This window comes from Callorhinus ursinus, unplaced genomic scaffold (assembly GCF_003265705.2).
Source record: "Callorhinus ursinus isolate GAN/ISIS: 27379988/994484 unplaced genomic scaffold, GSC_fseal_2.0 scaffold63, whole genome shotgun sequence".
Taxonomy (NCBI): Eukaryota; Metazoa; Chordata; class Mammalia; order Carnivora; family Otariidae; genus Callorhinus; species Callorhinus ursinus.
The window spans coordinates 2,025,983-2,053,309 of NW_027397125.1; the positions used below are offsets into that span (position 1 = coordinate 2,025,983).

Sequence of the window (27,327 nt, forward strand, 5' to 3'; positions counted from 1 at the left end):
GGCTGACACAGGAAGCATCTCATAAAGGTCTCATAAAGCGATCTCATTAAGAAATGCACGGCCCCAGCTCCTTATACCCAGAACCACGTTGATACATTTTTCTGCTTCATCAGATTGATGGGACGGATTCACCAAGACTGGTGACACAAAAAGTCATTTTCAAAACCTCCCTTTCGATTCCCATGCAGTTCATATATTCCCCAACAATGGAAAAAGGTAAATATTATGCAACACACTCTCCAGATAAAATGCAGATGTGTTTCTCAACAGATCTTCCACGATGGCTTCTTTTCCTTATGAATTCATCTTCTAGTCTAAATTCCTATTTCTAAATACATCATAAGCTCCTTGCAAAGACAGCATAGCTGCCTGGCACACCTTCGCGCACACTCACTGCGGAGGACAAGGAGCCAAAACACTTGTAAGCAGGAAGTCTTAACTGGCTACTAGAATGCTCCACAGGCTCCTCTCTTTCCAGCTCTCCTCCAGAAAAACAGATGTTTAATGGTTTTTTCATTTGTAAAAGCATGCCTAGCTTCAAGAAATGGTTATAGATCGACTCAAGTTGTGGTGGAAGGCTCTAGACCAATTTTATGTATGTGAGAGAGGAAACCATGGCTTTATGGGGATCCTCTTTAACGTCTTCAGTTTGCCCTTAGAAACAAAGGGTAGAGAGAGCCCCAGGAAGGTGCTGAGGGGCTAGGGATGTTGGCGGAGGTGAACAGGGGGGAGAAAGCAGATTCTGGGGAACTAAGACAAAGGACATTGTCCGCACGGAACTCGGTGGGTACCTGGAGCTGTCGCATCTGCTGGAGCTGGAGCCTGAGTTCGGCCACGCTCCGCCTCATGTCAAGCAGGCTCATGTGTATAGCTGAGGTGCTGGCTGGCAGGGGCTGGCTGGGCGGCCCCGAGGACTCCAGGGCGCCGAGAGTCTTGCCTCCAGAAACATGGAGCGTTCCTAGGAGAAAAGAGTAGCCAAGAACCTAAGTGTCCCAGGAAGTGTAAGCTCTGAGTCCCATCCCGATCCTGATTACTGGTAACTCCTTCAGTATGAAAAAAGATTTTTAATTATGTTGGTCCTCTAAATAGCAAAAAAAGAAAAGAAAAAAAGAATTGGGTTTAAATTATGGAACATTCATGCAAGGTTATAGTATGCAGTCTGTAAATGTCATGTTGTGGAAGGCAGAACACAGAGCAGTATGCCACATTAAGGAAGCTAACTTCTATCTATCTATCTATCTATCTATCTATCTATCTATCTATCTAAGTATACAAGTTTGCACAGAAAAGATTAGATGTATATATAACAAAGTGTTAACATTCTTTCTGGTGGTATTCCATGAGTCATATATATATATATATATATTCTTTTTTTTTTTTTCAAGTAGGCTCCACACTAGGCATGGAGCCCATTGCAGGGCTTGAACTCATGACCATGAGATCGGGATATGAGCTAAGATCAAGAGTTGGTTGCCCAACTGATTAAGCCACCCAAGCACCCCGAATTTTATATGTTTATATTACGACTTTTTGCATTTTTAAATCTGCACATTGAATATCTGTAATTTTATAATAGAAAAATAAATTCTTTAAGTCTGGGACCTAACTCAGGGTGCTTCCACAACTACTTCCTGCAGGCAGATGTATCCGGAGAACATGCACTTAGTTCTGGGCAGATTCAGCCCCATCACCGAGGGGAAAGTAATAAGAATGGGGTACTCTCATGAATCCCTTTGGGTTTTCAGACCAAAGGAAGCAGGACTTCTGCTCATATCTCCTTTAGTGAGAAAATCAAGCATGGTTCAAAAATTCTCTAGGAGAGGAATCAAAAAAGGCAGCAGAAAGAAACTCTTCCTAAATAGTTTTCTAGTTGCCATAAACTTGTGCTCCTTGGGTGCAACTTAAGCAAGCCTCATCGATATCATAAGTCCATCTGGGAAGGGCCTGATTTGACCAAGTATGCTTCAGAAAATGCCTCCAAAAGATCCCAAGTAGCACTTACGGGATTGGCAAGGTACAGGAATCAAAAGGAAGTGCCATTGTCTTTATAGGACAATGGAATTCTCTGCAAGAGGCCTCCAGAGTAGACTCTGAATTTACATTACACACACACACACACACACACACACACAAGCACACACCCCCTTCTGGTTAGCTCTCTTTTCTGTAAAGGACAAAGTGGAAGGTTTGCAATAGGGTGGGCAGGCCTTCCAGGACTGAACCCCGTGGCTACTTTGCATACTCTAAAGTGGAAATGCACAGTGGCCTCTCTTTCCATCTGGGCTCAGCACCCAGGGAAATCCTTCCCCTGCGCACACAGCCCAGCCAGCCTCAGTGGACCTGCTGCCGGGGGCTTGCTGGCATGCCTGCGAGCCAGGGAGTGCTCACAGCTGTCCTCTCACTGGCTCCCAGCAATGTCGATGGGTGCCGATGGTACACCAAGTTCCTCACCCTCCGAGAACCAGCTTCCCAGCCCTCTCACGGCCCCCATGGGGCAGTCAGGAGAACAGAATCGAAAGCATTTTAAGGATTTCCAAAGGGACCCCAACAGGGCAGACAAAAGAGCTGTTTGTTATTTGTACGAACTAATTGGCCACTCCTATCATCACAGGGCACGGCTCTGACCAACGTTTGGCTGTTCCCCCTGAAATCGAAATCACCCCCAGAAGAGCAAGATTTGCCATCTCTGCAATGGTCCCAAAGAATATTCTCCAACTGTGAAGGTCTTCGGTAAGAGAACATCCAGTCACATTCCCAGTAACCGCAGCATGTCAAAATTAACGAGCACCTTCGAGATCTAGGATTCCGAGGGCGATAACAATGAATTGGAAGTTTTCCTTTCAGAATCAGGCCACTTTAGCATCGCTTCACACCCACAGGCAGAGACACACGTGGACGTGCACGCCAACACACATGCATGCTCGCACACACGCACGCACTGACCCCATACGACATCAGGTGCACGACAAATGAGACCATCGAGCTATTTCTCCAGTGAAAATTACACAGGGCTCGCTAGCTACCTCCCATCTGGTATTAAGAACTGTTCTGCTGGGGGCGCCTGGGTGGCTCAGTTGTTAAGCGTCTGCTTTCGGCTTGGGGCATGATCCCAGGGTCCTGGGATCGGGCCCCACATCGGGCTCCCTGCTCCGCGAGGGGCCTGCTTCTCCCTCTCCCAATCCCCCTGCTTGTGTTCCTGCTTTCGCTGTCTCTCTGTCAAATAAATAAATAAAATCTTAAAAAAAAAAAAAACAAAACTGTTCTGTTCTTCAGCCAAAGGAAGGCACACATTTCTTCTATATCCCCTCTTCTCCTTTTTTTTTTTTTTTTTTAAGATTTTATTTATTTGACAGAGAGAGACACAGCAAGAGAGGGAACACAAGCAGGGGGAGTGGGAGAGGGAGAAGCAGGCTTCCCACCGAGCAGGGAGCCCGATGTGGGGCTCGATCCCAGGACCCTGGGATCATGACCTGAGCCGAAGGCAGACGCCTAACGACTGAGCCACCCAGGCGCCCCTCCCCTTGTCTCCTTCACACGGTGAGAGCAACAGGGCACCTCTCAGACCTTCCACGTTAACAAGAGACCTGAGTCTAACATACCATCTGTTAGAGCTGAATGCCGATCACTGGTTTTACAAAGTATCTTTCGCCACCAAACTTCTTTACGGAATCCACACTCATTTGTCAAATCTCTTCACCATCTAATCTACTACATCTAGTTGCTAACTCCATCATTCACTGGCTGGCTCTTTGTAAGACAGTGAGTGGTCAGTTGTCAACCCAACAGATGCGGGGCCGACCTGACATCATCTCCTTGGTGTGACGTGAGGCTTTGTCCCTCACTCCCTTCTTTCTCAGTTGATTTTAAACTCTCCTATCTCCTTTCTTTTTACCTCTCTGCTGCTCCATCTTGGACACAGTCTTTTGTTCAGTTCTTCCTCAGCCAGTCCTTTAAATCCTGGTGTGTTTTCCTGGGAAGCCTGTCCTCTCACTGAACATGTTTTCCAGGGAGGTCGCTTCTACTACGACCACTGCAAACATCTCCCACATCTTTGTCTCCAGCATCCAGGTCTCTTCAGATGCACATACAAAGACCCTGACATTGACCCGGGGCTCCTCTATAAGCAGGTCAAAGTCATTATTTCTCTTGCTCTTCCCTAACCCACTTGCTGTCTCTGGAGGCCTAATTTTAGCCAGGGGATTATCCACTCAATTATTCAAATGAGAATCTTGGAAATTATTCTCAGGATCCAATTCCTAGTGGTGTGACCTTGGGTAGGTAATGTGACCTCTTTCTCAGTTTCCTTATCTGTAAAGTGGGTCAATGGGCTATTGTGTAGGCCAATGGAACTAACACCTGCGCACTGCTCGTCCCAGAGGCACACGGAGAACCTGCCCAGTGCAGGTAACTCTGATTATTTCCCTGAGCAGAGTGGGCAGGGGGAGCCTCAGCCAGCCTCCCGTCCTCACCTGGGAGTTTCAGCAAGTGGAAAAGCTGAGGCTGTGGCAATGGGCTGAGGTCTAGAGGCAGGGGCCCCGAAATCTAAGGACGGAGCTGAATTCAGTGGGTGGGAACCCTGAGTGTGAAACGCGTTCCCCTTCAGACGAGATGCACGGGAGCTGGGATGTGCTCTCCACACCCACACGGGAGGCGCTCGCGTTCTGCTCCCAGCATGCCCAGATGAGTCTGCACAACCTCACTCCTTTCTATGCACGTTGCCCTTCCCCCTCTCTCCTCCCAGATCTGCCTTAGGTCACGTACATTGTAAGATGAAATCTCATTAATGCAAATTTGATGTGAATTTAATGCATCCTGTCATGATAGAAAGAACACAGGCTTGGGAACTGGCGGGACTAGCCGTGACTCCCACTAGCGGTGTGGCTCACATCTTCCTTACAGGATTATGTGTGCAAAATGACAGAATATACTGTATAGACACGTGGTACGTCTTTGAAACGGGATGCTTCTTCTGTCCTCTTATATCCACCGTAAACCCAATATTCCTAAAGTAACAGGAAATCTGGTTTTGCCTTTTTTATTTACCCTTGGCCCAAAGAGCTCCTTGATTTCTCTATAATTCCATGGACTTGTCTACAGGAGGAGAATAATACTATCAGTCTGGTAGCTTACTTCCTAGGATTCTGGAAGAATTAATACATTTTGCGCACTGTACAAGGCTGCTATGGCAACGAAAGCCCCGTGGACCACGTCTAGCTGTGACACATGAGAACGAGAGAGACCCAACTCAGCAGGGACATGGAGAACGACACATGTACCATTGCCGGTGGCATCACGAACCGGCTCAGCCCTTGCGGAGGAGAAAACTGGCAGCATGTTGCCCATGCTACTCAAGTTCATCCCTCTGGAATTACTGATTCCACTTTGGGAACTACATCCCAAGGATATCACACCTGCTCCTTTCCCCTTGCTCCAAAAGAGACAATTACAAAATTTTTTACAACAAAGAAATGAAACAGCTTACGTATCTTTAAAGAGACTGGGGCACCTTAACACAAAAGAATGAGGTAAAGTGACAGGTGGGGGGGATGGACCATGTGGGTGTGTGTCCTACGTGCGGACATGCGTTTAGTCTTCTCATCTGGACATGGGAATAACAACTGTATCCATCCAGGGAAGATGCATCCGGAGTTAATGCGTTCCGGCATGAAAAGCACCCAGAACAGTGCCCAGCATATAGGAGACACTCACGAAATGTTTCCCTCGATTATGATGATGATGTCACCCAAAGTGAAAAGGAATAAAAGGAGAATGTAAAAGAGCATGCGCATCTTGATTAGAACAATGGGCGCCTGGGTGGCTCAGCTGGTTAAGCGACTGCCTTCAGCTCAGGTCATGATCCTGGAGTTCCGGGATCGAGTTCTGCATCGGGCTCCCTGCTCAGCAGGGAGTCTGCTTCTCCCTCTGACCCTCTTCCGTCTCGTGCTCTCTATCTCTCATTCTCTCTCTCTCAAATAAATAAGTAAAATCTTTGGAAAAAAAAAGAACAATGGTATGGGTACTTAGTATTCCTAGAATAGAATCCAGAGGCATGGAAAGTTGTAGCTTTCAGTAGGCACCCTTTGTTCTTGCTAGCTTTATTACGCATAATTGACATAGAACACTGTGTAACTTTAAGATGTACTATGTGTTGATTTGATGATATACTTATATATTACAATATGATTACTACCGTAGTGTTAGCTAACACACCCATCATATGTCCTATAATTGCCATTTCCTTTTTGTGGTGAGAACATTTAAGATCTACTCTCTTGGCAACTTCCAAGTATAGAGTTGAGAAGTGTTCTCTTATAATCACAATGCTGTGCTAATATTAGATCCCCCAGAACTTGTTCATCTTCTAATTGGAAGTTGACACTTTTGACCAACACCTCCCCATTTCCCCCAGCCTTCAGCCCTGGCTGACCACCTTTCCACTCTCGGTTTCTGTGAATTCAATAGATTCCTCCCCCCGCCCGCCCGCCTTACGTTCGTAATAGATGAGAAAATAAATGAATGAACAAACATCTCCCAAATAAACTGGCAACTGGTCTGAAGCCAAGTTTAGCAATTTCCACGAAATAATTCTCTGGCTTCAGCCAAGGTCACTGATTGATTTCTAAGTAAACCAACAAACCCGATGAGGACCGGAAACGCTGGATGTCCAGCCCTGCTGGCTTCACAGCTGAACCGCCTGTCCTTAGCTAGGGCGGAACCAGGTCTACCAGAGGTCTCAGCAGCAGCCCCAAGCTCTGTCCATTCCACCATGCTGTGTAACATGCTGTGGCTTCCCCAAATTAGGGGTTTCACCCAACTGGCCACATGCTTCCTGTGTAATTCAGTAGCTGAACATGTCCCTGGTAATGATTTCTATTTCTAATCCAACACAAGGGAAGATCTCATATTCTTGAGAGGAGGCCTGCCTTGAGCCTGCCGCATAAGATGGACATCAAATATACCTGGATATTGGTAACTCCACTGGGAATATAACTGGGGCTTCTTCTGCCGGTGGCGGGGCGGGGGGGGAATGCTGGTATTTAAGAAGCTGGCCTGGTCCAAGCATACCTTCTCTTCCCACCTCGACCACTGTCTCCCTTCCGGTTCGTTCCGATTCTTTGGGTGGGCTGAGGTCCTTCCTCGCTGTAGAACCTTCCAATGGCTTCACTTTGCACTTAGAATAATATCTAAATTCCTTCCCACGGCACTTACACACACGTCCCTGTCCCCCCCACCCCCACCCCCGTGATTCTTCCTCCTCCCTCACTCACCTAAGTAGTGCCATTCATCCTTCGGGCCTCAGCCTGTCACTTCCTCATGACAATGTCTCGGTCTAGGCTGGATCTGTCGGGTAAACATTCACCCTGCACTCCTTCTTACCACATATAATTACTTGTTCTGTATCTGTTTCCCCCGCAGGCTCAGGAATTCTAGGCAGGCAGCCCTGTCTGAATGATGCCCACTGTCCTTGCCCTGTGCCAGGCACATATATATTTGTTGGGTGCAGGGCCATATATGTAATAAATGAAAGAAGAGTCAATGAATGACTAAAGACTGAATGGAGAGGACCAAAGGGCTTAGGCCACACCCCTGCCCCCTCTGAATTAATTAATGACTAGTCTGGAATTTCAGCATGAAGCAGGGAAGGTGTGGTGGTGTGTGTTTGTGGGGGGGCGGTTATCCAGAAAGCCTCTGCAATCACACCAATCAGGCGACTTAAAGAGAGGTTCAATGCTCGGAAACCAGTCAAAGCGAATCAAAGGCAGCCCATGGAGGCTCTGAAGAACACTTACCTGCACTATCTGTGTGGCTCTTATTGGCAGTGGTTTTCATCATTTTCTCGCTGAATAAAAGAAAAAGAGAGTCAGCTAGACAGTTTCCAAAATGCTTTTTTTTTTTTTTTTTTTTTGCCCCTTCCATTCACTATTCTAAGCAATTAGTAGCAGCTAGTGATGGTATCAAGCAATGAGGGTATTTTAAGCATCAGCATCACTACTGGCCGGGATGGGAAGAGGCTTCCCAGGTGTGTATCTGCCACTGCGGGTGGAATGCAGCTGAGCAGCGCTCATGACTCTCAGATGGGGCGGACGTGGAGACGGGTGGATGGCGCTCGCAGGCACGGCGCGGTGGTCCGTGAAGCCACATGCACTGGGAAGCCCGTTTACCCTTCTTGGGCCAAAGCGTTACCTTCGACCAAGAATTACCAGAAGGAAAAAACAAACAAACAAACAAACCATGATTCATAGAGATGGGGATATTGTCAGCCTTGAAATGATTACAAGAAAAACGGATTTGAATGAATGGATTATCGTCATGATTAAAGAGAAACAGATTGAATTATCTTTCATTGGTTTGCTTTCTTCTTTTTACCTAGACGCATCTTTGCTATTACTTGTAATGGGCCCTTTAAAAAGCGCCGACTGAACAAGGCCAGTTAAACTGGCAATCTGTTTCTCCATGGCTTGCATCCTCTCTCTGTAAAACAAGAGAATGGTTTGTTAAAGCTATATTGACTTTCAGACTGGTTTGTCTAGGTGAATGATCACCTGAGGGTTATAAAATGCACCACCCGGTAGGCTGCCAAAGTTCACCCCATCCTGGCTCGCGGAACGTGAAGAGCCTACAAATCCCTGCTGGGTTCAAGATTCGATGATCAGAGTTTAATATTAACCCAATGATCTCCTTGAAAAAAAAAAAAAAACCAACAACAACAAAAAAAAACCAAAAAACACCAGACAGACGAGTGAGCACAGGCCTCCTGGAAACTGAGAAGTGCCTCCTTCGGAAAGGACTCTGTTTGCCCAGAGTGTTTTTGCGACTTTCTGCTCTGCAGTTGCAATTTTCTCTCTGGCACCAGAGAGAAGTGTCCTAGGCTAGGCTGTGGCCCGGTGGCCCAGACTTCCAAGCTGTCCTTGTCGGCTGGGAGGCTGCCGCCTGGTTTTGGTGTCAGTGATGGAGATGTTTGCCGAGTGTGGAGTGCTAATTGTTTCATAGCCCAAGAGCGATGCAAATGGGTGTCTCCGAAGGGAAAACAGGATTGGAATCACTGTCTGACTTGGGGGAAGGAGATGCTCAATCGAACGTCGTAGGTACCTTAACCTGGGGGCTTTCACAGGATCCAGCAGGAAGACAAATATCCCTGACAACTTGACCATCTCAAGACACAAGGGAAAAATCCCCCCAGTTAGGTACTAGATACTGCGCCTCTCTGTTCAGGGCTCTCTGAGGCTACAGCACAATTAGTTTGGCTTTTCAAATAGGCTCACATTTCTGTGTCCCGGACAATGGCAGTTTTGCAGAACTATGCCCATTATTTTCATCACGTGATAAAAACGCCACCACAACATAGTGACTCTCCTGACTGAGGGTGAGTGGGCAGCACGAATGTCACTGCATGTGAATTCAATTACGCTTATGTGGTAGTTTAGAACAAGGGAGAGAGCAGAGAACAGTTTGAATGGGGGGGGGAACCTCAACTGCCAGTGTAACCCCTCAGCAGGTGTCACGGCAGGGGTCGGCTCCACAGAGAAGTAACCCCACTCTTCACCGCAGGCCCCCACCCCACAGGCCCCTGGGAGTGTTAGCAATGGTGATTCCTGTACTACAAAGACTATATTCAGACATTGTGGCTTTTAAACACAAGCCAACCTCTTTATCTGGTACCCCATGGAAAAAATCATGGCAGTCTGTTCTTTCACTAGAAAAAAAAATAACTGGTTAAGTTGGACTTAATTGAGAGATGATGTATCTGTATCTCAAACTTCTCAAGGGTAATTTTGTCTGTACACAAACTTCTGGCCTTGCGAGTAAAACCCTTAGTGCCATATGAGACACTGAGCTTAATTTCACAATTATGAGTTTCTGACTTCACAATTCCATGCATTTTCGTTAGTTTAAAACGGATGGTCTGACACAATCTTGAGTTTCTTGGATGTAAGTCATGCAGTCTGAATAGTTGCAGGTTGTGAACACAGTAAGGAAAAAATATCCAACTGACATGCTAAATAAATAGTATGATCTCTCTGTTCTACTGGTCAGGGGAGAAGAAATTGCAAATAGAGTGGAAATTCCATGGAGTGACTTTCCAGTTGCTTCCAGGCAGAGTAGTAAAGGCTAAACTTCTGAGCTGCACAGTGTTTTGAGTCTTACGTGTGCTTTTGGCCTCCTCTCTGCCATAAGACAGTCCATGTGCCGAACAGAGAACTTAGTAAGAAATTCTAATCAAGAAATCAGGTTAGTAAACTTCCAATGGAAATCCCACGTTTATCAGACCCAAGGGGCAAAGAAAAGATGGTGGTGGTCGATCATGCTGCCTGCCATGTGGGAGACACAGAGTTAGACAAATGGGCTCTTGGGAAATGAATGGCACCCCCGCAGATCTGCTGAGCACCCAAAGAAAGCTGCCTAGTGCCCCCATTCTTCCCACCATAATGCTGGAGTCAAGCTCATGACCGAGTGGAGGGGCATTCGGAGGCCCCCGGGATGGTACTAGTTCACTGCTCTTATTCAATCCTAGGCAAATGCAAAGGATCCCTCCCTCCCTCCCTTCATCCCTTACTTCCTTAAGTGGCATGACATTTTTAGAATCTAGGCAGCTTTGGTTAGGAAATGGCTTAAAGGAGTCTGTGAAGCTGGAGTGTGGGATAGGAAGGCACGGTGACAACCTAACCAGACACAGACGACAGTAGTGTTGAGAACGAGGTAAATCGACGACTATAGAGAACCAATGAGAATCCGACAGGAGGAAATGGCAGAAGGGATTCCAACATTGGCTCTAGGTGCAACCCTGATTAGGGCTCAGTCAGTGGTCTCTCTGATCACTCTCTGGTCAACAGCTTTCATGACCCAGTTTAACAAAGGAGAGCAACAGCATTAAAAAACCAAGCAAACCACCTGAATCATTCCAGGGTCAGAACACTGCTCTTCAAACTGACTTGTCACCATGGGTCCTCTCCATATGGGCGTCCATAGGGCTTCATACATGCCTTTGGCTTTGTCCTCAGCTCAATGGGGACTTGGCTTCTCACATGGGCTTCCCCGGACAGTGGTTTTAGGATGCAGACAAACACGACACCCAAATCTCCCTCCACTCTTCCTTCCTCATCAGACATGATGTTGACATAATCACAGAACTGCCTGGAATAAGAGTTCGGATGCTCTGGAGCGAAGCCCTATACTCGGTGCTATACACACACACTTGGTTCTCCCTTTCTCTCTCCGAGGACGGTTGTGAACACTCCCTGTGTGACCTCCTTTGGGCTATGTCACTGGTGGGGCCACCAGGAAGGAGACATGATTTGTCAGAGCCTTGAGCGTTCAGAACACTTGAGCCTGACGGCCGAGGGGGGCCAACTCTCCCCCATTGTCCAGGGAACAGCGGGGCCTGCACGTGGCCGGGGCACGTGACCATACGCGCGTGTTCCACTGCCTCGGCCAAAACCACTTGACAAAAATACAATTCTTTTGACACATGGTAATGAGAAATCTTTTCCCTTCCTATTTAATCATCAAAGTGTTTCTGGTTTCAGGATTCATTTGAGGGAGATTATCTGATTTATAAATTCATAAATAAGATTGTCTTTCCATTTCATGGTTGGTAATCTGGAAACAATTTTATGGTTTAACTAAATTACAGCAACTGGAAATTTATGCAGCCTTCTCCCATGATGAAATGTTATGAAGTACGTTTTAATGTGAAAAGGAAAAAAGAGAAATGCAGCGGAAGACGAGAAATTAAATACGACCCTGTCATTTTGTTGCAGTGGCAATCCTGTATGATAACCATCAGAATATTAAAGGTGCTTCAGCCAATTCTTGCTAATATTGCTTGGCTTAAGGTATTTCAGAACTGGTCTAATTACTGTTGAAAAGATGGTTTAAAAGTGATTTCATAAGCCATTTTGTATCATTCCATAAACCATACTTATGTGATTAGTATGTATGGTTAACTAGTCATTTAGTGCCAGAGGTCAGCCTGGCTGAATGCATGTTCTTGGGGCCCAAGCATAATATTAATAAAAAATCCAAGTCCAATCCAGGGAAAGTGCTGATTCCAGTATTTGAATTCCCTCTGCTACAACCAGCTTTCCTGGCAAGCCCGCATCCTCCTGTGATGCGGTGGTCCGCTGTCTTCAGAGTGCAGGGAAGGAAAGAGTCTGCATTTGTGGGGAATATGTTCATCCAATAACTCCATTTATCCAACTTTTGGATTCAAGTTTTCACCTTCAACATTTTTTGACTAGGGACTTGTCTCTGTGCTGACCAAGGCCTCATTAAACCCAAATTAAGTCCTTATCATTGACTATCTAAGTAAATTAATGGCTATTAAAAAACAAGTCCACGCCATAACAACTAGGAGACTGGAAATTCTATAATGAATCCCTAAAGATATGTTTTTAAATATCCAGAAGAAGTGTCAGGGAGCTGAGGGAAACCATTCAGCCGAGCTGCAGTGATCAGCCCTGGGGCGTTGGGGGGGTGGGGTGGCATTCGCCTTCCAAACCAGTTACCAACGCTGAAACCCACTGGTGCGGGATAGTCAGTAATGCCAATGGTTACAGGGGGCTGGCCTTCAGGGAGTGCTTCCCAGGGGGCCCATCAATTCATTTCCAGTTCTGATATTTTGTGATTTTTTTCTTTTTTTTTTGGTCTGGCTCCTGCTCATTCCCTGTCATCTCTCTCCCCCCAGAAAGTCATAAACGGCCGACAAGTCATCAGCAAACGTTTTAAAGCACTTACCATGTGGCTAGGCACAGAATAAGCTGCTGTGGACACGGCAGTGAATAAAGTATCATCATTCCTTTCTCAGAGTCACTTTTTTTTGTTTCTGGGAGAAAATCTAAGTGAACTAAACCCTTTAGTCTTGGCAGTGCCAAAGGCATTTTCCAGAATTGAATAGCGAACAGGCTTACAGCTAGGCTGTAAGGCTTGTTTGCTCATGCCCTGATTCTCTGGTATGGAGGGGGGGGGAAACCAAAGTAATTAAAGTCACTGTTTTCAGAAGAGTTCAACACAACATTGGAATTCAAATGATCTGAATTTGTGGTAAAGCTTCAAATAGGACTCTGAGCAACGAATTTTCTATTTCTGCCCGATGTTAACCTATTGGTGAAAGAAGTGTATAACTAAAAACATTCCTCCGAAAACTCCCAATCAATTTAACTTCTCACTGAAACGTCTAGATTTATTGAGGAGACACTTGTGGCGTGGGCAGTAACTGTGGCTGCCATGTTTTTTGTACGCACTAAGGTCGCACGCGACCACGTCTGGCATTTTTTGTGTTCTCAGTCCTTAGGCAAGAACTGGATACAGAGGGTCATGAAGAAATGTCATTGATAACACCGACCTTGAAGGCTGCTATCTCCCTCCCCCACCCCCACCCTGTCCTCTGCTCATGGAGAAGGAAGGCTGGGTATGTTCTATGTTTCCTATTACCGCTTCAGCCCATTGTTCTGTCCGGCCGCTCAACATCTGCCATCTTCTGAATTCTGACTTACTCATCCGCAAATGCCCTACCAGCATCTCGGTTATTCCCACATCCTTGGAGGACTTCAGCATGGAAAGCTGGCCTCCGCTCTGTCACATTCCAATTCATCAACTCTTAGAGCTTCAACATCTGCTCAGGTAACCCTTTCGAAAGCTGGCCATTACAAGACTCTCGACTCTTCTTCACAGACATACTCTGACCTTCAATTCTTACTCGGTATGGTTGTACTGCCTAGATCTGAAAGGTCCAGCTTTTCCCCGAGTCAAGAAAGAAACAGTGACCAAAGCAAAGATGTTCACCTGGAATGCTCTGTATTTTACTGAAGATAAACTCCTCTAACGATGTCTGTAAAGAAACAGGCGAAAAATGGAGCCCCATTTATAAGGATTCGGGGAAAAAAAAGCTATTTCTAATCTTTCTTCATAAATTCACTGAGGCACTGAGAAAATGAAAGTTCATGATGAGATGTGAAGAGAGAATGCTGTGTTCTTGGAATAAATAGTTCTTCACATATTAGCTTGTAACTGGTGCCATTTCCCCGAAAGGACTCATGTGACATTTGATTGCCAACAACTTCAGCGATCACTTCTGTGTGAGCACTGTGATGGGCACTGAGGGCAAATGCTACCGGTCTTTCTTGCTGACCCCAGGCTTCAGATGACCCGGCTGGGGGGTGGGGGCTGGGCACAGCTGGCTGGGTTCTAGGAGGTGTGTCTACTCCTAGTGGTCAGGTGCCCCCGGACGACGGACACAGAGGGTCAGCTGGGCAAGAACAACTCCTGCTAGAAGGAGACATGTGAATGAAGCCAAAAAGGATAGGATTTAGCAGAGGGAGAGGGGGAAGAAGAGAGAACAGTGCTCTAAGTGGAGTCCGAGGGCAAGGGCAGAGGAATTAGACTAAGAACATTTCATGGGAACAACAATTCTGGAGCAGGAATTAATCTAGATTTGTTCTCTGGCTCCAGAGGTGGGCAGGGACAGGGTAGGGAGACCAGGTAGGAGGCCACGGCCGCAAATCAGGTAAGAGGGGTGGTGGCTCGCCCCCATGTGGCATCAGGGGAGCCCGAGAATGAGGGCTGGAGTCAGGGACAGCATTCTCTGGTTGTCCAAATGCGGAGTGTGAGAGACAGCAATCAAGAGGACACTGAGGCTTCTGACCCAAGTAAGGGATGAACGAAGCCGTCGTGTCTGAGATGCATACCTGAGACAAGAAGATAGCTTCTCCAGACACACGGGGCTCGAGCTGACCCGCAGCCGGCCACGGGGAGAGACAAAGCTGCACTCCCATGCCACGTCGTGAATGTCTCCGAGCCACCGCTTCCTCAACCGTCCAAGTAGGATAACAGCCTTCCCTGTCCCACGGGGCTGTCCTCCCACAGAGGTGTGTAAATGAGGACGAGGGAGAAAGTGTACGGCCAAGTACATTATCACCTGCGGGACATGAGGGATGTGCAAGGCTTCCTTTCCTTCCCCGCGCTTCACCCATCCAACAAATATTGTTCTGGCATCAACTGTGTGCCAGGCACAGATCCAGGAGCTGGGGATGTGGTGGTGAATAAAGCGAAGGGCTTGCTCTCATGGAGCTTACATTCCAGGGGGTGAGGGGAAGGGTACAGCAAATGGAGGAAGTGGAGAGATACATGTATGTAAGCATATAAACAAACATGTATGCTCTTATACAGAAACAGGTATTTAATTATACCATTCTGTGTGTGCGTGTGTGTACGTGTGCGTGTGTGTGCAGATAGCCAGTAAAGGCCTCACTGAGCTGACACTGTTGGAGTAAAAGCCTTGATGTTGGTGAGAAGCCAATAATCAGGCAGGCAGTGGGCAGAAGAAGAAGGCACGAGGCGGAAGAAGAGCAAGTGCGAAGTCCTGGAGGTAGGAAAGGCCCAACACGTTCAAACACAGGGAGCCAGGGAATGAGGAGCTCGAGACCGGTTACGTAAAAGGCTGAATGAACTTCTGGCACGCAGAGGAACCGGGGCCTTCAAAGGTTGGCACCCCTTGTTAAACAGAGGTGCCAATTTTCTTACGTCCAACACTCCAAGAGTATACCATGTCTGAAATGCGGCCAGACTTAGGATTCTAAAATTACAGAATTTTCTGGTTGGAAGGAACGTATTTAGGCCCCACAGTTTGCCTTCCATTCTGGGTTAGTGATCTTGACAAGCAGGAAAAAAAAAAAAAAAGGCGTGGCAGGCCCCACAGGTCACGTTAAGCTCAGCCGCACCCAGCTCCGTGCTCCCCGGAGAACAGTCATGCCTTGCTGTTCCAACAGCATTCTGCCCAGCACAGCAAATGGGCCTGGGAGTTCTCCAGGCAGCCTCAAAGCTAGTTCACAACTTGCTTTCCGGGTAGGCTGTTCTGGCTGGGACCAGAATACAGTCCCAAGTCAGGCAGGAGGACACGCAGTCTCTCAGATCCAAACAGCCAGATCCAGTGGCCCTGCAGAACGGAGCCATGGACTGCTCTTATTTATAGAACTTTCCAGTTCACTTTCCAGTTTATACCCATGTTCATTTAAGCTGTGCAGAACCATCAAGAGGTCATACTACCATCCCCCTGTTACAGCGAAGGGCATGGAGGTTTAGCTAGGCGGAGGCTCTCCCAAGGACACACAGCGAGTTCACCTGCAAACCCCCGCATCTAGTGCTCCCTGCCTCACACAGTGACTCACCATCTGGGGAGAGGCGCTCCATTTCCCAGGAGATGAGAAGCTTCACTCCCCAGAACGAGCCTACACCCTGGCTTGTGCAATCACCTATTTTGCATTTTCTTTCTCTTCCCCAAGGGTAATGTTTCATATTCATGCTCTGGAAGTGACATCATGGATTTTGTACAGGTACAAACCAGTATGAAGAGCCGTTCATTCATGTTCCAGCTACCTGACCAGGGGACCGTCATTTACCTTCCAACAAGAGATGGTGTCGGAGGTCCTACGGGAGCTATGGAAATAAGCTCTCCACTCCCACCTGCTTTTGATCTGGAAAACCTTAGCGTGAACTCAAAAGATACCAACTCAGGAGAAAGAAGGAAGACAATTCCTATAGTTGGCCTCACTCGTGTCTTTTTGTATTTTGTCTTCTTAGATATTTGGGTTTACTGGAGGAGTTAGGGACATATTGTTTTTATTACAAAGAAAATTTTGAAACAGTTTGATAGTGAAAACATCATTTGGCTGGAGGAGCTCCAGACACTGGGCCCTTGGGAAATCTCCTGTTTCTCCTGTAAAGTCCGCGATTAGCACAATGGTCTCTAAGACCCTGTCAGCTCTGAGGATGGCCGGGGAGGGAGAGGAAGTATTTACTACTCTTACCAGTTGGCCCTACACGAGTGTAGTGGGCAATACAGACTTTTGAAGACCCGCAATTTTTGAAAGTTTGAATTAATGCTTAGACCTGGCGATATTTTTGAATCACTTCATTCATGAAAAATAAAACTCGGAAAACTCAAGTAAAGACAACTGTAAATCTCCGTCCCAAGAGAGGCTAAAACATGGCCTGGACATCATGACATCATGAGGACCCAGGATTATCCAGCTCCTGGGCCATCGGGCTACTGAGAGGAACCCCATCTTCGGGCCGGGTGGTAACCACACGGACTCTACACTGAGCTGCTCTTGCCATAGGTCAAGGAGGCAGAACCCATCCCTGAACGTTTATTCCTCTTCTCTTTGAAGAAGGCAAGGGAAGGGGATTATCTGAATCGCACAGTATTTAGGTTACTCTGGCTTTGCTGCTGGCTTCAGGCCTAAGGCACTGGATTGACAGCACCTCGTGAATATTCAAAGGAGATACAGGGGTGCATTTTAATTTCATCTAATTAGTGACAGATGATGGCTTTCCCTTTTGAGAAACTGGTTTGCTTAAAGTAACACAGACCCTGTGGCATCCATTCCACCGGTATTTCCGATAGACTATCCCTTGTGGAGGAGCAGAGCTATCTTCATACATTTGTCAGTTGGTTAAGTATCATGTTTACCAGTCAGCTCTTGTCTGAATCTGGCAGCCTAAGAAGTGACACGTGAATATTACTTGACCATAAAGTTAGATTCCTGGGCATGAAGTAATAATTCAATTTATCGGCACTGACTTGACTTCTGAGACGAGAACTTCCTATCGAGGTGCCATGTGTATAGTACCAGAATGGCAGAAATACAGCAAATTTGGGATAGAGATCAGTCTGTCTCTCCAAATGACATCCTTTGATTTCACTGTGTATATCCCTTGAATTGTAGTCCATCCCGACATTCTCATGAAAGCTCCCAGACCGGCGCCAAGATCGGGAAAGGGCTCTTTTTTTCTGAATTCATAGCAACTACCGTCTGTATCACTTCTTTTGAATTAATTATGTACAAGCAGTCCCCAGATTATGACAGCCTTGTAATTGAAAAGTTTACTTGTACTTTCATTGTTTAGAACTTGGAATAAATGGTGGTTGGGTTTCCAGCTGGTCCACGGAAGCCTCTTCAACCTACAGTGTATTATTAGTGCGATCATTGTTCCTCATTGTTCTCAAGAAAAAACGTGTCCTGACTTTCCAGCTGGACGTGGAGATGTGGAGAACAGATCTCCCCCCTGGAGCTCCAGCCTCAGGGAGGGACACTTCCCCCCCTTAGTGACCTGCCATGGTGTCCTCCCTTCTCTCTGCTTCGCTAGGAGACGGTGACAAGAAGAGCATCCCTGGGCTTCACCCATGAATGAAATCCTACTGCTGTGGTTGTTCCTACGAAACAGCTGTTAGCCTACATTTTTAGTTCAGAAGCTTCCTGTCCTTAACCATGGCATCACTTATAGGTTTGTATCATGCTTTTAATGTTTTATGACTATCTTCCCAGTTTATATCCCTTGTGCGTGGGGACCACATCGAGGTTTCTCTGTACGCTGTAAAGCATCCAGCCCACAGCTCAGCACTTAAGAGGGGCTCAATAAACACTTATTGATTCATTATTAGAGCTACGTGGGAAAGCAGTGCAGACAAGAGCTGAACCAGTCAGGCACCGTTAGGGAGCAAAACCGATGACCTAGTAATGTCAGCGCTACCTGGTTAGGCATCCCTGTCATCAATCATATAGCTCAGGCGCATTTAAAAGGATGCCCTAATCCTGGCTTGTCTTTTTGCTCCCGGACCCAAGAAGAAATGTCACTCTGACTGCTCTCCTGAAATGGATTTTCAAGTGGCTTTGATATTCTAAGCATTCTACCTTGGATCTTTAAGCCCAGCTAATTCTCTTCTCTGTTCACACTTAGTTTTATCCTCTCCACAGCCCCCACCTGCTTTATGTTCTTCCTGGAGGTACACTTGACAATTTGTCTCCTTGCTTCTTTAGGTACAACCCTGGTCCTAGCCATCCCTCTGCACTGATCTCTTGTTTAGTAGGAGCATGTAGTAGACTATTTTGCTCAAAGTAGGAACACACAACTACTTACCATATGGAACATAGAGCACTTAAGTGTAATGAGTTGTTCCAGCCCATGAGGTAGGTGCTATTATTATACCTATTTTACAGATAAGCGAACTGAGGCAGAGATTCAGTAACTTGTCAAAGGTCTCCACTGCTAGCAAGTGTTAGAACTGGGACTTGAACCCAAGCAGTCTGGCTTTGGAGTTCACGTTCATAAACACTGCACATTGCTGCCCCTCAATAAACGGCTGATCACAGATGGATTGAATCAAAGGTAACAACAGCAAGTTCTCAGAATAATGAAGTTGCTTTACCAAGAGGTCAAGGGCACAACTGGGGTAACGATTGTCAAGATCCATCTTTTAAGAATGTCACAATTTATATTATTCGAGTGTGGGCTACTCTTTCGCTTCTCTACTTCATTAAGTAGAAGAAGTCCAAATTTCCTTTAGAGCGGTGCTTCTCAAACAGGAGCATTGCGTCTGTCCCCCACCACAGGGGGTGCATTTGACAATGTCTGGAGACATTTTGAATTGTCATGACCAGGGCAGGGTTGGGGGCAGGTTGCTACCGGCATCTTAGTGGAGAAGAAGCTGGAAACACCACTAAACATACTTCAAAGCACAGGAGAGCCCCTCCGCCTGACAAACAATAAATTATCCGGCCCAAAATATCAATAAGTGCAGAAGTTAAGAAACCTTGTTCTAGAAAGATCCCAAGTCTAACCACTTAGGAGGCCTCTGATGTGGCTCACTTTTGACTATACACTCAGAAAAGGAAAAAAAAAATCATTAATTTTAGGACAAAGCACAGTTTGAAAATCTTCAAAGGTCTGCCAGTCACTGAACATTTTTCAATGACATAAATCTGAATTTAGACTTTCACTCAATCGATTGTTCAACCAAGGATGCATCCCACCCCTCAAAGCTACCAACAGAATAACATGTAATCCTCCTCCAGTAAGAAAGTGACTTGATGAACAACAGTAGCACGCAGGCTTCCTCCTGTATACAGAAGCTTCTTTCCTCTTCTGGGGGGCTTCTCTAAACTGGAGAATTCTTAGAAATTATGATGTGATCTCATATGGCTTTTCTTTCTCCAGATAGAGGTGCCGAGGCAAGGCAAGAATTTGCTCCCCAGTGGACTCTTGACTCATTTGTGGAATTTAGCTATCGTAGATGTGGAATGATGTAAAAATATGATCTCAGTTCAAGTTTACCATGTCTTGAACAACATTACATTAGGAGGAATCTGTTATACATTTGGAAAGGGAGCTATTAGTCACTTTGCAATGAGCATTCTTGAATTTCAATAAAGATATTTTACATTATAGGATCCAAACTATAAATAGAAAGTAGCAAAACATAAATGTCCTAGATTTTTACGATTCTTAAGGGCTGTTTTATGTGCCATGAATAGAAATAACGATGCTATTTAATGAAGGAATTTTGTAACATAGGGAAGACAGAGCCTCACACACTGAGTCATCTGTCACACACTGTCCACCCCCCCTACCCCCAGCACTCCCTCACAGCCACGTGGGCCATTCTCTTCTTGGGGTCCCAGCTGAAGGAAAATCATCTGGATAAAGCCACCTTCTCACTTGAGATCATTTTCTTTCTAGAAGCTCAGATATGAGAATTGCTGTCTTGAAAAACTCGAAGTGGCTATAATCTGCTCCTCTAACCCCCAAATCGATGGCCATCTTGGGAGGAGAGAACTACCGTCCTCTATGTTCTACTATACACATGATTTTTTCCCAGGTCCTCTATATATAATCTGTCATCACTAGATGCTTTGTGGAAACGTCTTTGTAAGACAAGAGAAGTCAAATGCGCTAGATCAAGGCACATGACTAAATACAAGGACCAAGATGAAATTACTTCATCTTTAACTCTTCATTTTCAAGTCAACAGCGTTGTTATAAAATCATGCTCCCCGCCCCCCCCCCCCCCCCCCCGCCCCCCGCCAAAAAAAAGCTACCGCTGGAGGTTTCCTAAGTACAGATGGGAAAGAAAGAATTTTTCTCTCTGATTTCAAACATCCTGCAGTTATTCGGGCTATTTCTTCTGAACAGCACCCGAATCCAGCAGGACCCAGAAGAAAGCCGTGCTATGGATTTCTCAGTCCTCCTCCTGCATTTTTGTAGCGTCACATTTTAGATGTAAAATTTCACTTGAGAGTTTCGTAGAAAAAGCATTCTCAAGATTTATTTGCTGTTTAATAGTACGAAAGGGCGACAGAAATTGGTTTGGCGCTTTATAGGGCTCTGCACTCAAAAGGTAGACTTTTAGGGGTTGAACTCCTACTCTTAAAATACACTGATTAACTGTATCTAAGATAACAGCATGGCATAGGCGCAAACAATGGGCTCTGATTTTGTGCTTCAGTAATTGTTTCTGGTGCTCTTGTTTTGAAAAATTTTTCTTTGCCATAGTACTCGCATTCATTTTTCAGAAATGAAATCTATCAAAGATGCTCTTTCTTTCCCCATTGCTGCGCACTTGTGCTAATATACTAGCTGGAGCAGTATATTTTAAATGGCCTGTATATATTTAGCAGCATAATTATGCAAATGCTACCATGTCTATGACTGTAAATATCCTTCAGGAGCAGTTACTTAGCATCGAGTCCTGAAACAATTTCTTAAGAATTCTGGTTGAAGTGCTCAGAATTCACCCCTAAATTTACTTCTCTGCTGGGTGAAGGTGTGGCTCACAGGTCTCCCTCATCAGGCAGAATATTGCACAGTGGTAAAAAGTATGGATTCTTTAATAGATACGGACATTCTATGCCACTCACTGGCTCTGTGACCTTGAGAAAGTACTTAACCTCTCTGAGCCTCAGTTTCTGCATCTGTAAACTAGGGATGATGAGGGGCACCTGGGTGGTGAAGTCGGTTGGGTGGCCAACTCTTGATTTGGCTTGGGTGGTGATCTCAGGATCCTGGGATCCAGCCCGGCACTGGGCTCCGCGCTCAGCTGGGAGTCGGCTTCAGGAGTCTCTCTCTCTCTCACCCTCTGCCCCTCCCCCCCATGTGCTTGCTCTCTCTCTCTAAAATAAATAAATAAATCTTTAAAAAATCGGGATGATGACAGTATGTAGATGATACTATCTCTTTGGCAAGAAATGGGCAATAGTGGTTCTAATAAAGTGCTGTGTCACTGAATATCCAGATTTTATTTCTCACATCCCTTCTGAATTCATTGATGACAACAGGTAAAATGCTTAACCTCTTTCAGACTCAGTTTCTTTGACTAGATTTTTATTATGTTGGCTTCTTTCAACCAATTTAGGCTAGATAAATTTCCTCTATCAAAATTAGCTCCCTTATTACCATATGAAATTTGGAGGGTCTTTAAAATGCACTGGGCTGGTAAGTTACACACAAAAAAGGATGTATTAGAAAAGAAATTTAAATACTCAGAGGGTCTCATTCCCCAGAAGATTTTTGCTGATCTTAGTTACCACTCCTGAATGGGTATTAAATCTAAACCATCCTATTCTCATGCAAATTCAATGCTTTATCACCCCAGATGACAGAGAGTGACACATTCTTTCCATTTCCCAAGGCCAGATGAGAAAGCAAAATTGCACTCCGTAAGGAAAAACACAAATTGCCATTTCAGACGTTAAAACTTGAACCACTCACTCCTTCTTTTCAGTGGCAGATCAATTATCATGAGCTCCTGATCTATTTGTCCAAATGGTTTCTGCTGATCACAATTTTCTTTCCTTTCGTTCGGATTTACACTAACGATGCCGCTGTTCGACCCACGCTCTGCAGGCCCACACTGAGTGCGGTGTGCGTCTGCCCCCCTTTGGCACGGGTATTGGTCTGCGCCACTTGACCCCCATGGATTCAGAAACTCTTTGCAGACCAGGATGGCCTTTGATCCTACTCTGTGGCTTCTCCGTGTTGCCCCGGGGGGCTCTTCCCTTGGTTTGACCCTGCAGATCAGCCCTCAATCACTCACAGGCACAGACCACCCTGGGCTGCCCTCACCACCTTACCTGGTCTCTCTATCTTTGGGTATGGTAGCCGTGCTGTAGGCAAACACTTGCTTCTCAACTAGAGGAGGGCCGAAGTCCACGATGCTGGCTAATCCTGGAGTGGTCCGCGGCTTTTCAATGTACACCAAGGTGCCTGGCTCCTTCTTGAAGGTCTGGCGGCTCGGGGAGGCCCGATCTGGCTGCAAGGTGTGAGGGGGCCCATGGGCGTTATGGTGGGCGTGCATGTCTACCATTCTCAGGTCGCTGACTCGGTGAGGAGAGGCGGGGGGTGTTTTGGAGCCCAGAGTGGGCAAGTGGCTATCTGGATATTTCCTCGATTTCTGTCTGTACAGCGACTGCTCCATATGCATTTCCGCTTGCAAAGAAGGGTTGCAGTAAGCACTTGCCGAGCGGATTGCTGTGCGGTGATACGCAATGATGTGATCAGGGACATCTAGCGGGTGCCCGCCATGGGAAGAGGCTATGCTCATCCGTCCCTCGTGATAAAGGTAAGGATCAGTATAGAAGCCCTCATTCCGGTACACTGCAATGTTCTTGCCGCTCATGTCTTCATCCGGCTTTACATCTCTTCTTTCCAAAATGGCGCTCGGGCTGGGTGAGATGGATCTGGAGACTGGCAGGCTGGAGAGTCTGTCCCTGGGGATGGTGGCGTTGCCAGGAACAACCATGGGGCGGGTGCCCCCGTAAGGAATTCTGGATGGGGAAGGAGGCATGGAATGGGGTACAGGAGTGGACGGTGGAGAATTTGGAATGGCATGGGGTGGATGAGCTGTGGATCCAGGTCGAGAGGCACCAGGGCCATCTCCTCTTGCATAAACAATTTCTCTCTGCATCTGAAAATAAAACAAGAAGTTAGAAAATCTACTTTGATATTCATGTTTTTAGAGAAGTCCCAGGGTGAGTGTGGCTTTCCTGCGGCAGGAGGCTGAACGGCCCCTCCTTCAGCAGCGTGTCCACACTCTGATCTCCAGAACCGATAACTACGTCACCTTCCATGGTCGGGGGGGACTCTGCAGATATTCCTTTGTAAGAATACTGAGCCAGGAAGATTATCCTGGGTCATCCAGATGGACCCAACGCCACCAAACTAACATGTGGAAGAGGAAGGAGAGGGCCAGAGTCAGCGAAGGAGGTGTGAGGACAGCAGCTGGGTCAGAGAGAGACTGAAAGATGCTCTGCCACTGATTGTGAAGCTGGAGGAAGGGCCCAGGAGCCCAGGGATGCAGGTAGCTTCTAAAAGCTGGGAAAAGGAAGGAAAGGGACTCTCCCTGACAGCTTCCAGAGCGAGTGTGGTTACTGCTGACACCTTGATATTAGCCTGTAAAACCCACTCTGGACTTTTGACGTCTACAACTGTATGATAGTGGTTTTAAGCCAGTAAGTTTGTGGTCATTTGTTACAGCAACCACAAGAAACCCCCAATAAAGAGCTCGACATTGTGAGGTTTGGGGAAAATAGTGCAGGGGTTTAAATTTTTCAGGTCATAGCTTCTCTGAGACACTCAATAAATGTGGGTCTAATGTATGAGGAGTGCCAAAATCATATTTTCTAAAATTTCTCCTGGGCATATTTTCTAACATTAGCCCTGGAAAATAGTTAAAAGCATCTTTCCCATCCTTCCAAAGCAGATGCAATCTAGGGACATGGCCAGGGAGGGTAAGAAGATGCATAGGGAAAACTTGGAGGTAAGTTTCATTCATTCACCAACTCTTTACTTGAGCCTAGGAGAAACCAGCTCCAAGACACTGGGAGACAATAATGATCTGGGAGATAACTATGCAACTGGAGGAAAAATTCATAGTGGGGAGAAAAACTGGAAGGAAATCTCAGGCATGGTGGAGAGAGGGAAACCCGAGGAGCCTCTCTGGGGCTGCCATGTCATAAGGAGCCTGATGGAGTCATCCGTCATAAGCCAGTTACTTCTTGCCCAGGCAGCAGTGACTTCTGGGCTGTGTCATGAGCATCCAGTTCAGGAGAGTGAGGACTCCCGCGGGGTCTTTCACTAGCTATCCTTTGGAAGAAACAATGGCTAAAGAATCAGTGACTCGAGAATCACAGACACGGAGAACAGATTGGTGGGTGCCAGAGGCAGGATACTGGGGTTGGGTGAAATGGGTGAAGGGGCTCAAAAGATATAACTTGCAGTTATAAAATAAAATCTCATGGGAATGTAGTGTACAGCACGGTGACCATAATTAATAATACTGTATTATATATCTGAAAGTTGCTAGAGGAGTAGATTTTAAAGGTTCTCATCCCAAGAAAAAATGTGTAACTATATATGGTGATGGATGTTAACTAGACTTATTATCGTGGTGATCATCTGCAATATATACACATATTAAATCATTATGTTGTACATCTGAAACTAACATAATGTTTTTGTCAATTATATCTCAATAAAAAAAGAATCAAGTTAATGGGGCAAGGGGAAACTAATTTGCAATTACACTACTGTGTGTAGCAAGGGGCAGTTAAATAAAGAAATACAGATTAATTCAAAGTGTGACTATCTGATACTTTTTGTTTTGGTTAAAACCCAAGAGGGTAATAACTAACTCACTGAGATTCTCCAAATGGCTGCAGGAGAAAGGACGGACAGCTATAACAGGAGCATCCCCATCCAGACTTTGGGAGATGTGACAGACAGGGAAAGCATGAACGGTTGGGGGGGGGGTCGGGGGGTGAGGCAGGGGCATGAGGAGAGAGCAGGTGGGTCCTAGTGAACAAAAACCGAAACAAGCAGTCAAGAGACCCATGGTGTGAGTGATGGGGAACGAGAAAAGAAAAAGCGGGGCAACGGGAGAGGGCTGAAAATGAAGCAGCGCCCAACGTTCTGAATACAAACCAATTCCTTATTTTACAAATTCATTCATTTAGTAAGCAATATTTACCATGCACTTGCTAAGAACCACGAATTGTTGTAGGATACGGTTCTGACCCCAAGCTCCTGCCCTTGAGAAGGTACATTCCTGTGTACATCTCTTAGATGCACATAGGGGAAGAAACCTCAGGAACCCCACAGCTTCCTTATCTCGTCTCTGGACGACTCCAGCAGTGTAGAATCCCTAACCTGGGAGTTTTACACATCATGGTGGATTTCATCATGGAAAAGACCAATAAAAAAAAAAAAAAAAGGCAAGCAAGATGCACATACGTAGCAACCAAAAGGAACCCTTTCAGGGTGTTTTACCTGAGCACCACTGAATAGGCTCCTGTCCCCTTGGGAGGCCAACCGTTTCCGGGGACCCGAGTATGCGTGCTCTTCGCACGCAGTTACAATTTTATCTTCATTAGCCCCACATCCCCAACACACGCACTCCCACGATAGCCTAATCTGTGCCCCCCCCAAATCAAACTTGGGCCATCCTTAGGCTGTCACCCCTGGGACTCTCTCCCTATATCCTGGCTCCTGTGGATCCAAACCAAGGCTGAGGGTCAAGATCGAGCCACAGGTGCATCTGCTCCACATGGCCCAGCCCCGAGGCTCTAGCCCCCATGGTCCTCTCTGTCCTCACTCACTTGACACCCTCATGACTCAGATGCTCAGGCCTTAGACCAGGAGGGCAGTCCCAAGGTCAGTGTGTGATGGTACACCTGATTCTCCTCCCACAATGGCTGAGCAACCATACGACAGAAGCTTTGCAGCAGATCTGCACAGATCCTCTACACACACCCTTTATTCCTTCCTATCTTCCACAAGGCAAGGCTCAGTGAAAAGAAATGTGGTAACAAGGCAGGGCTTCACAGAGTATAAAATACAAGAGGGACTGGCTTAGGCAGCAGCACATGTCTGGCCAAATTCCCCATGCCATCAGACCACGCAATGCAAGATTCAATCCAAGCGAAGGTAAAGATCAATTCATACAGATTCATACATGTGTATAAGGCATAACACAGTGCTCAAGGCAAATCAAGTGCAACAAACGGTAGGTATTATTGTCACCATTGATATCAATTAAAAAAAAAGGTTTCAGATGTCTAGAACCCATTTAGGATAAACAATAATTCAAACTGCGAGTCCTCTTTATCTGGCTTCAGATTACATCAGGATTTGGGGGATCCTGAGCCCAATTAACACACAGTGAATGCCCCCCCCCACCTTTTCTGGCAAAAGAGTAGGAAGACATATTAAGAATCTGAGTAGTACAGAACTGTCTAGAAGGATAAAGAATATTAATGAAAGGAGAATGTAAAATTGATTTTAATTAATGAAAGTTGAGTACATTTCTTTTAAAACAACTGGGATGCCTGCACAGATATTAAAACAAAAAGATTTGATGATGTGAAAAGAAATGGCTGGGAGGTACATTATAGAACTAACTTTCAAAATAAAACACAAAAAAATCTCATTGGACTTTCTTGATATCGTGTATAGATGAATTCAGAAAGAAATGTAAGAATTAACAATAATTCTGATACA

At 46.1% G+C, this 27,327-nt stretch overlaps 1 protein-coding gene across 1 annotated transcript in view; it reads right to left on the reverse strand.

The window, feature by feature from the left end:
• The window catches only part of KIAA1217 (KIAA1217 ortholog), a 283,716-nt gene that overhangs the window by 39,041 nt on the left and 217,348 nt on the right, over nucleotides 1-27,327 (reverse strand). The window contains 4 exon segments of the mRNA XM_025891962.2: nucleotides 792-958; nucleotides 7,791-7,840; nucleotides 8,368-8,472; nucleotides 22,905-23,737. Of these exon segments, the coding sequence (XP_025747747.2) occupies nucleotides 792-958; nucleotides 7,791-7,840; nucleotides 8,368-8,472; nucleotides 22,905-23,737 (1,155 nt within the window).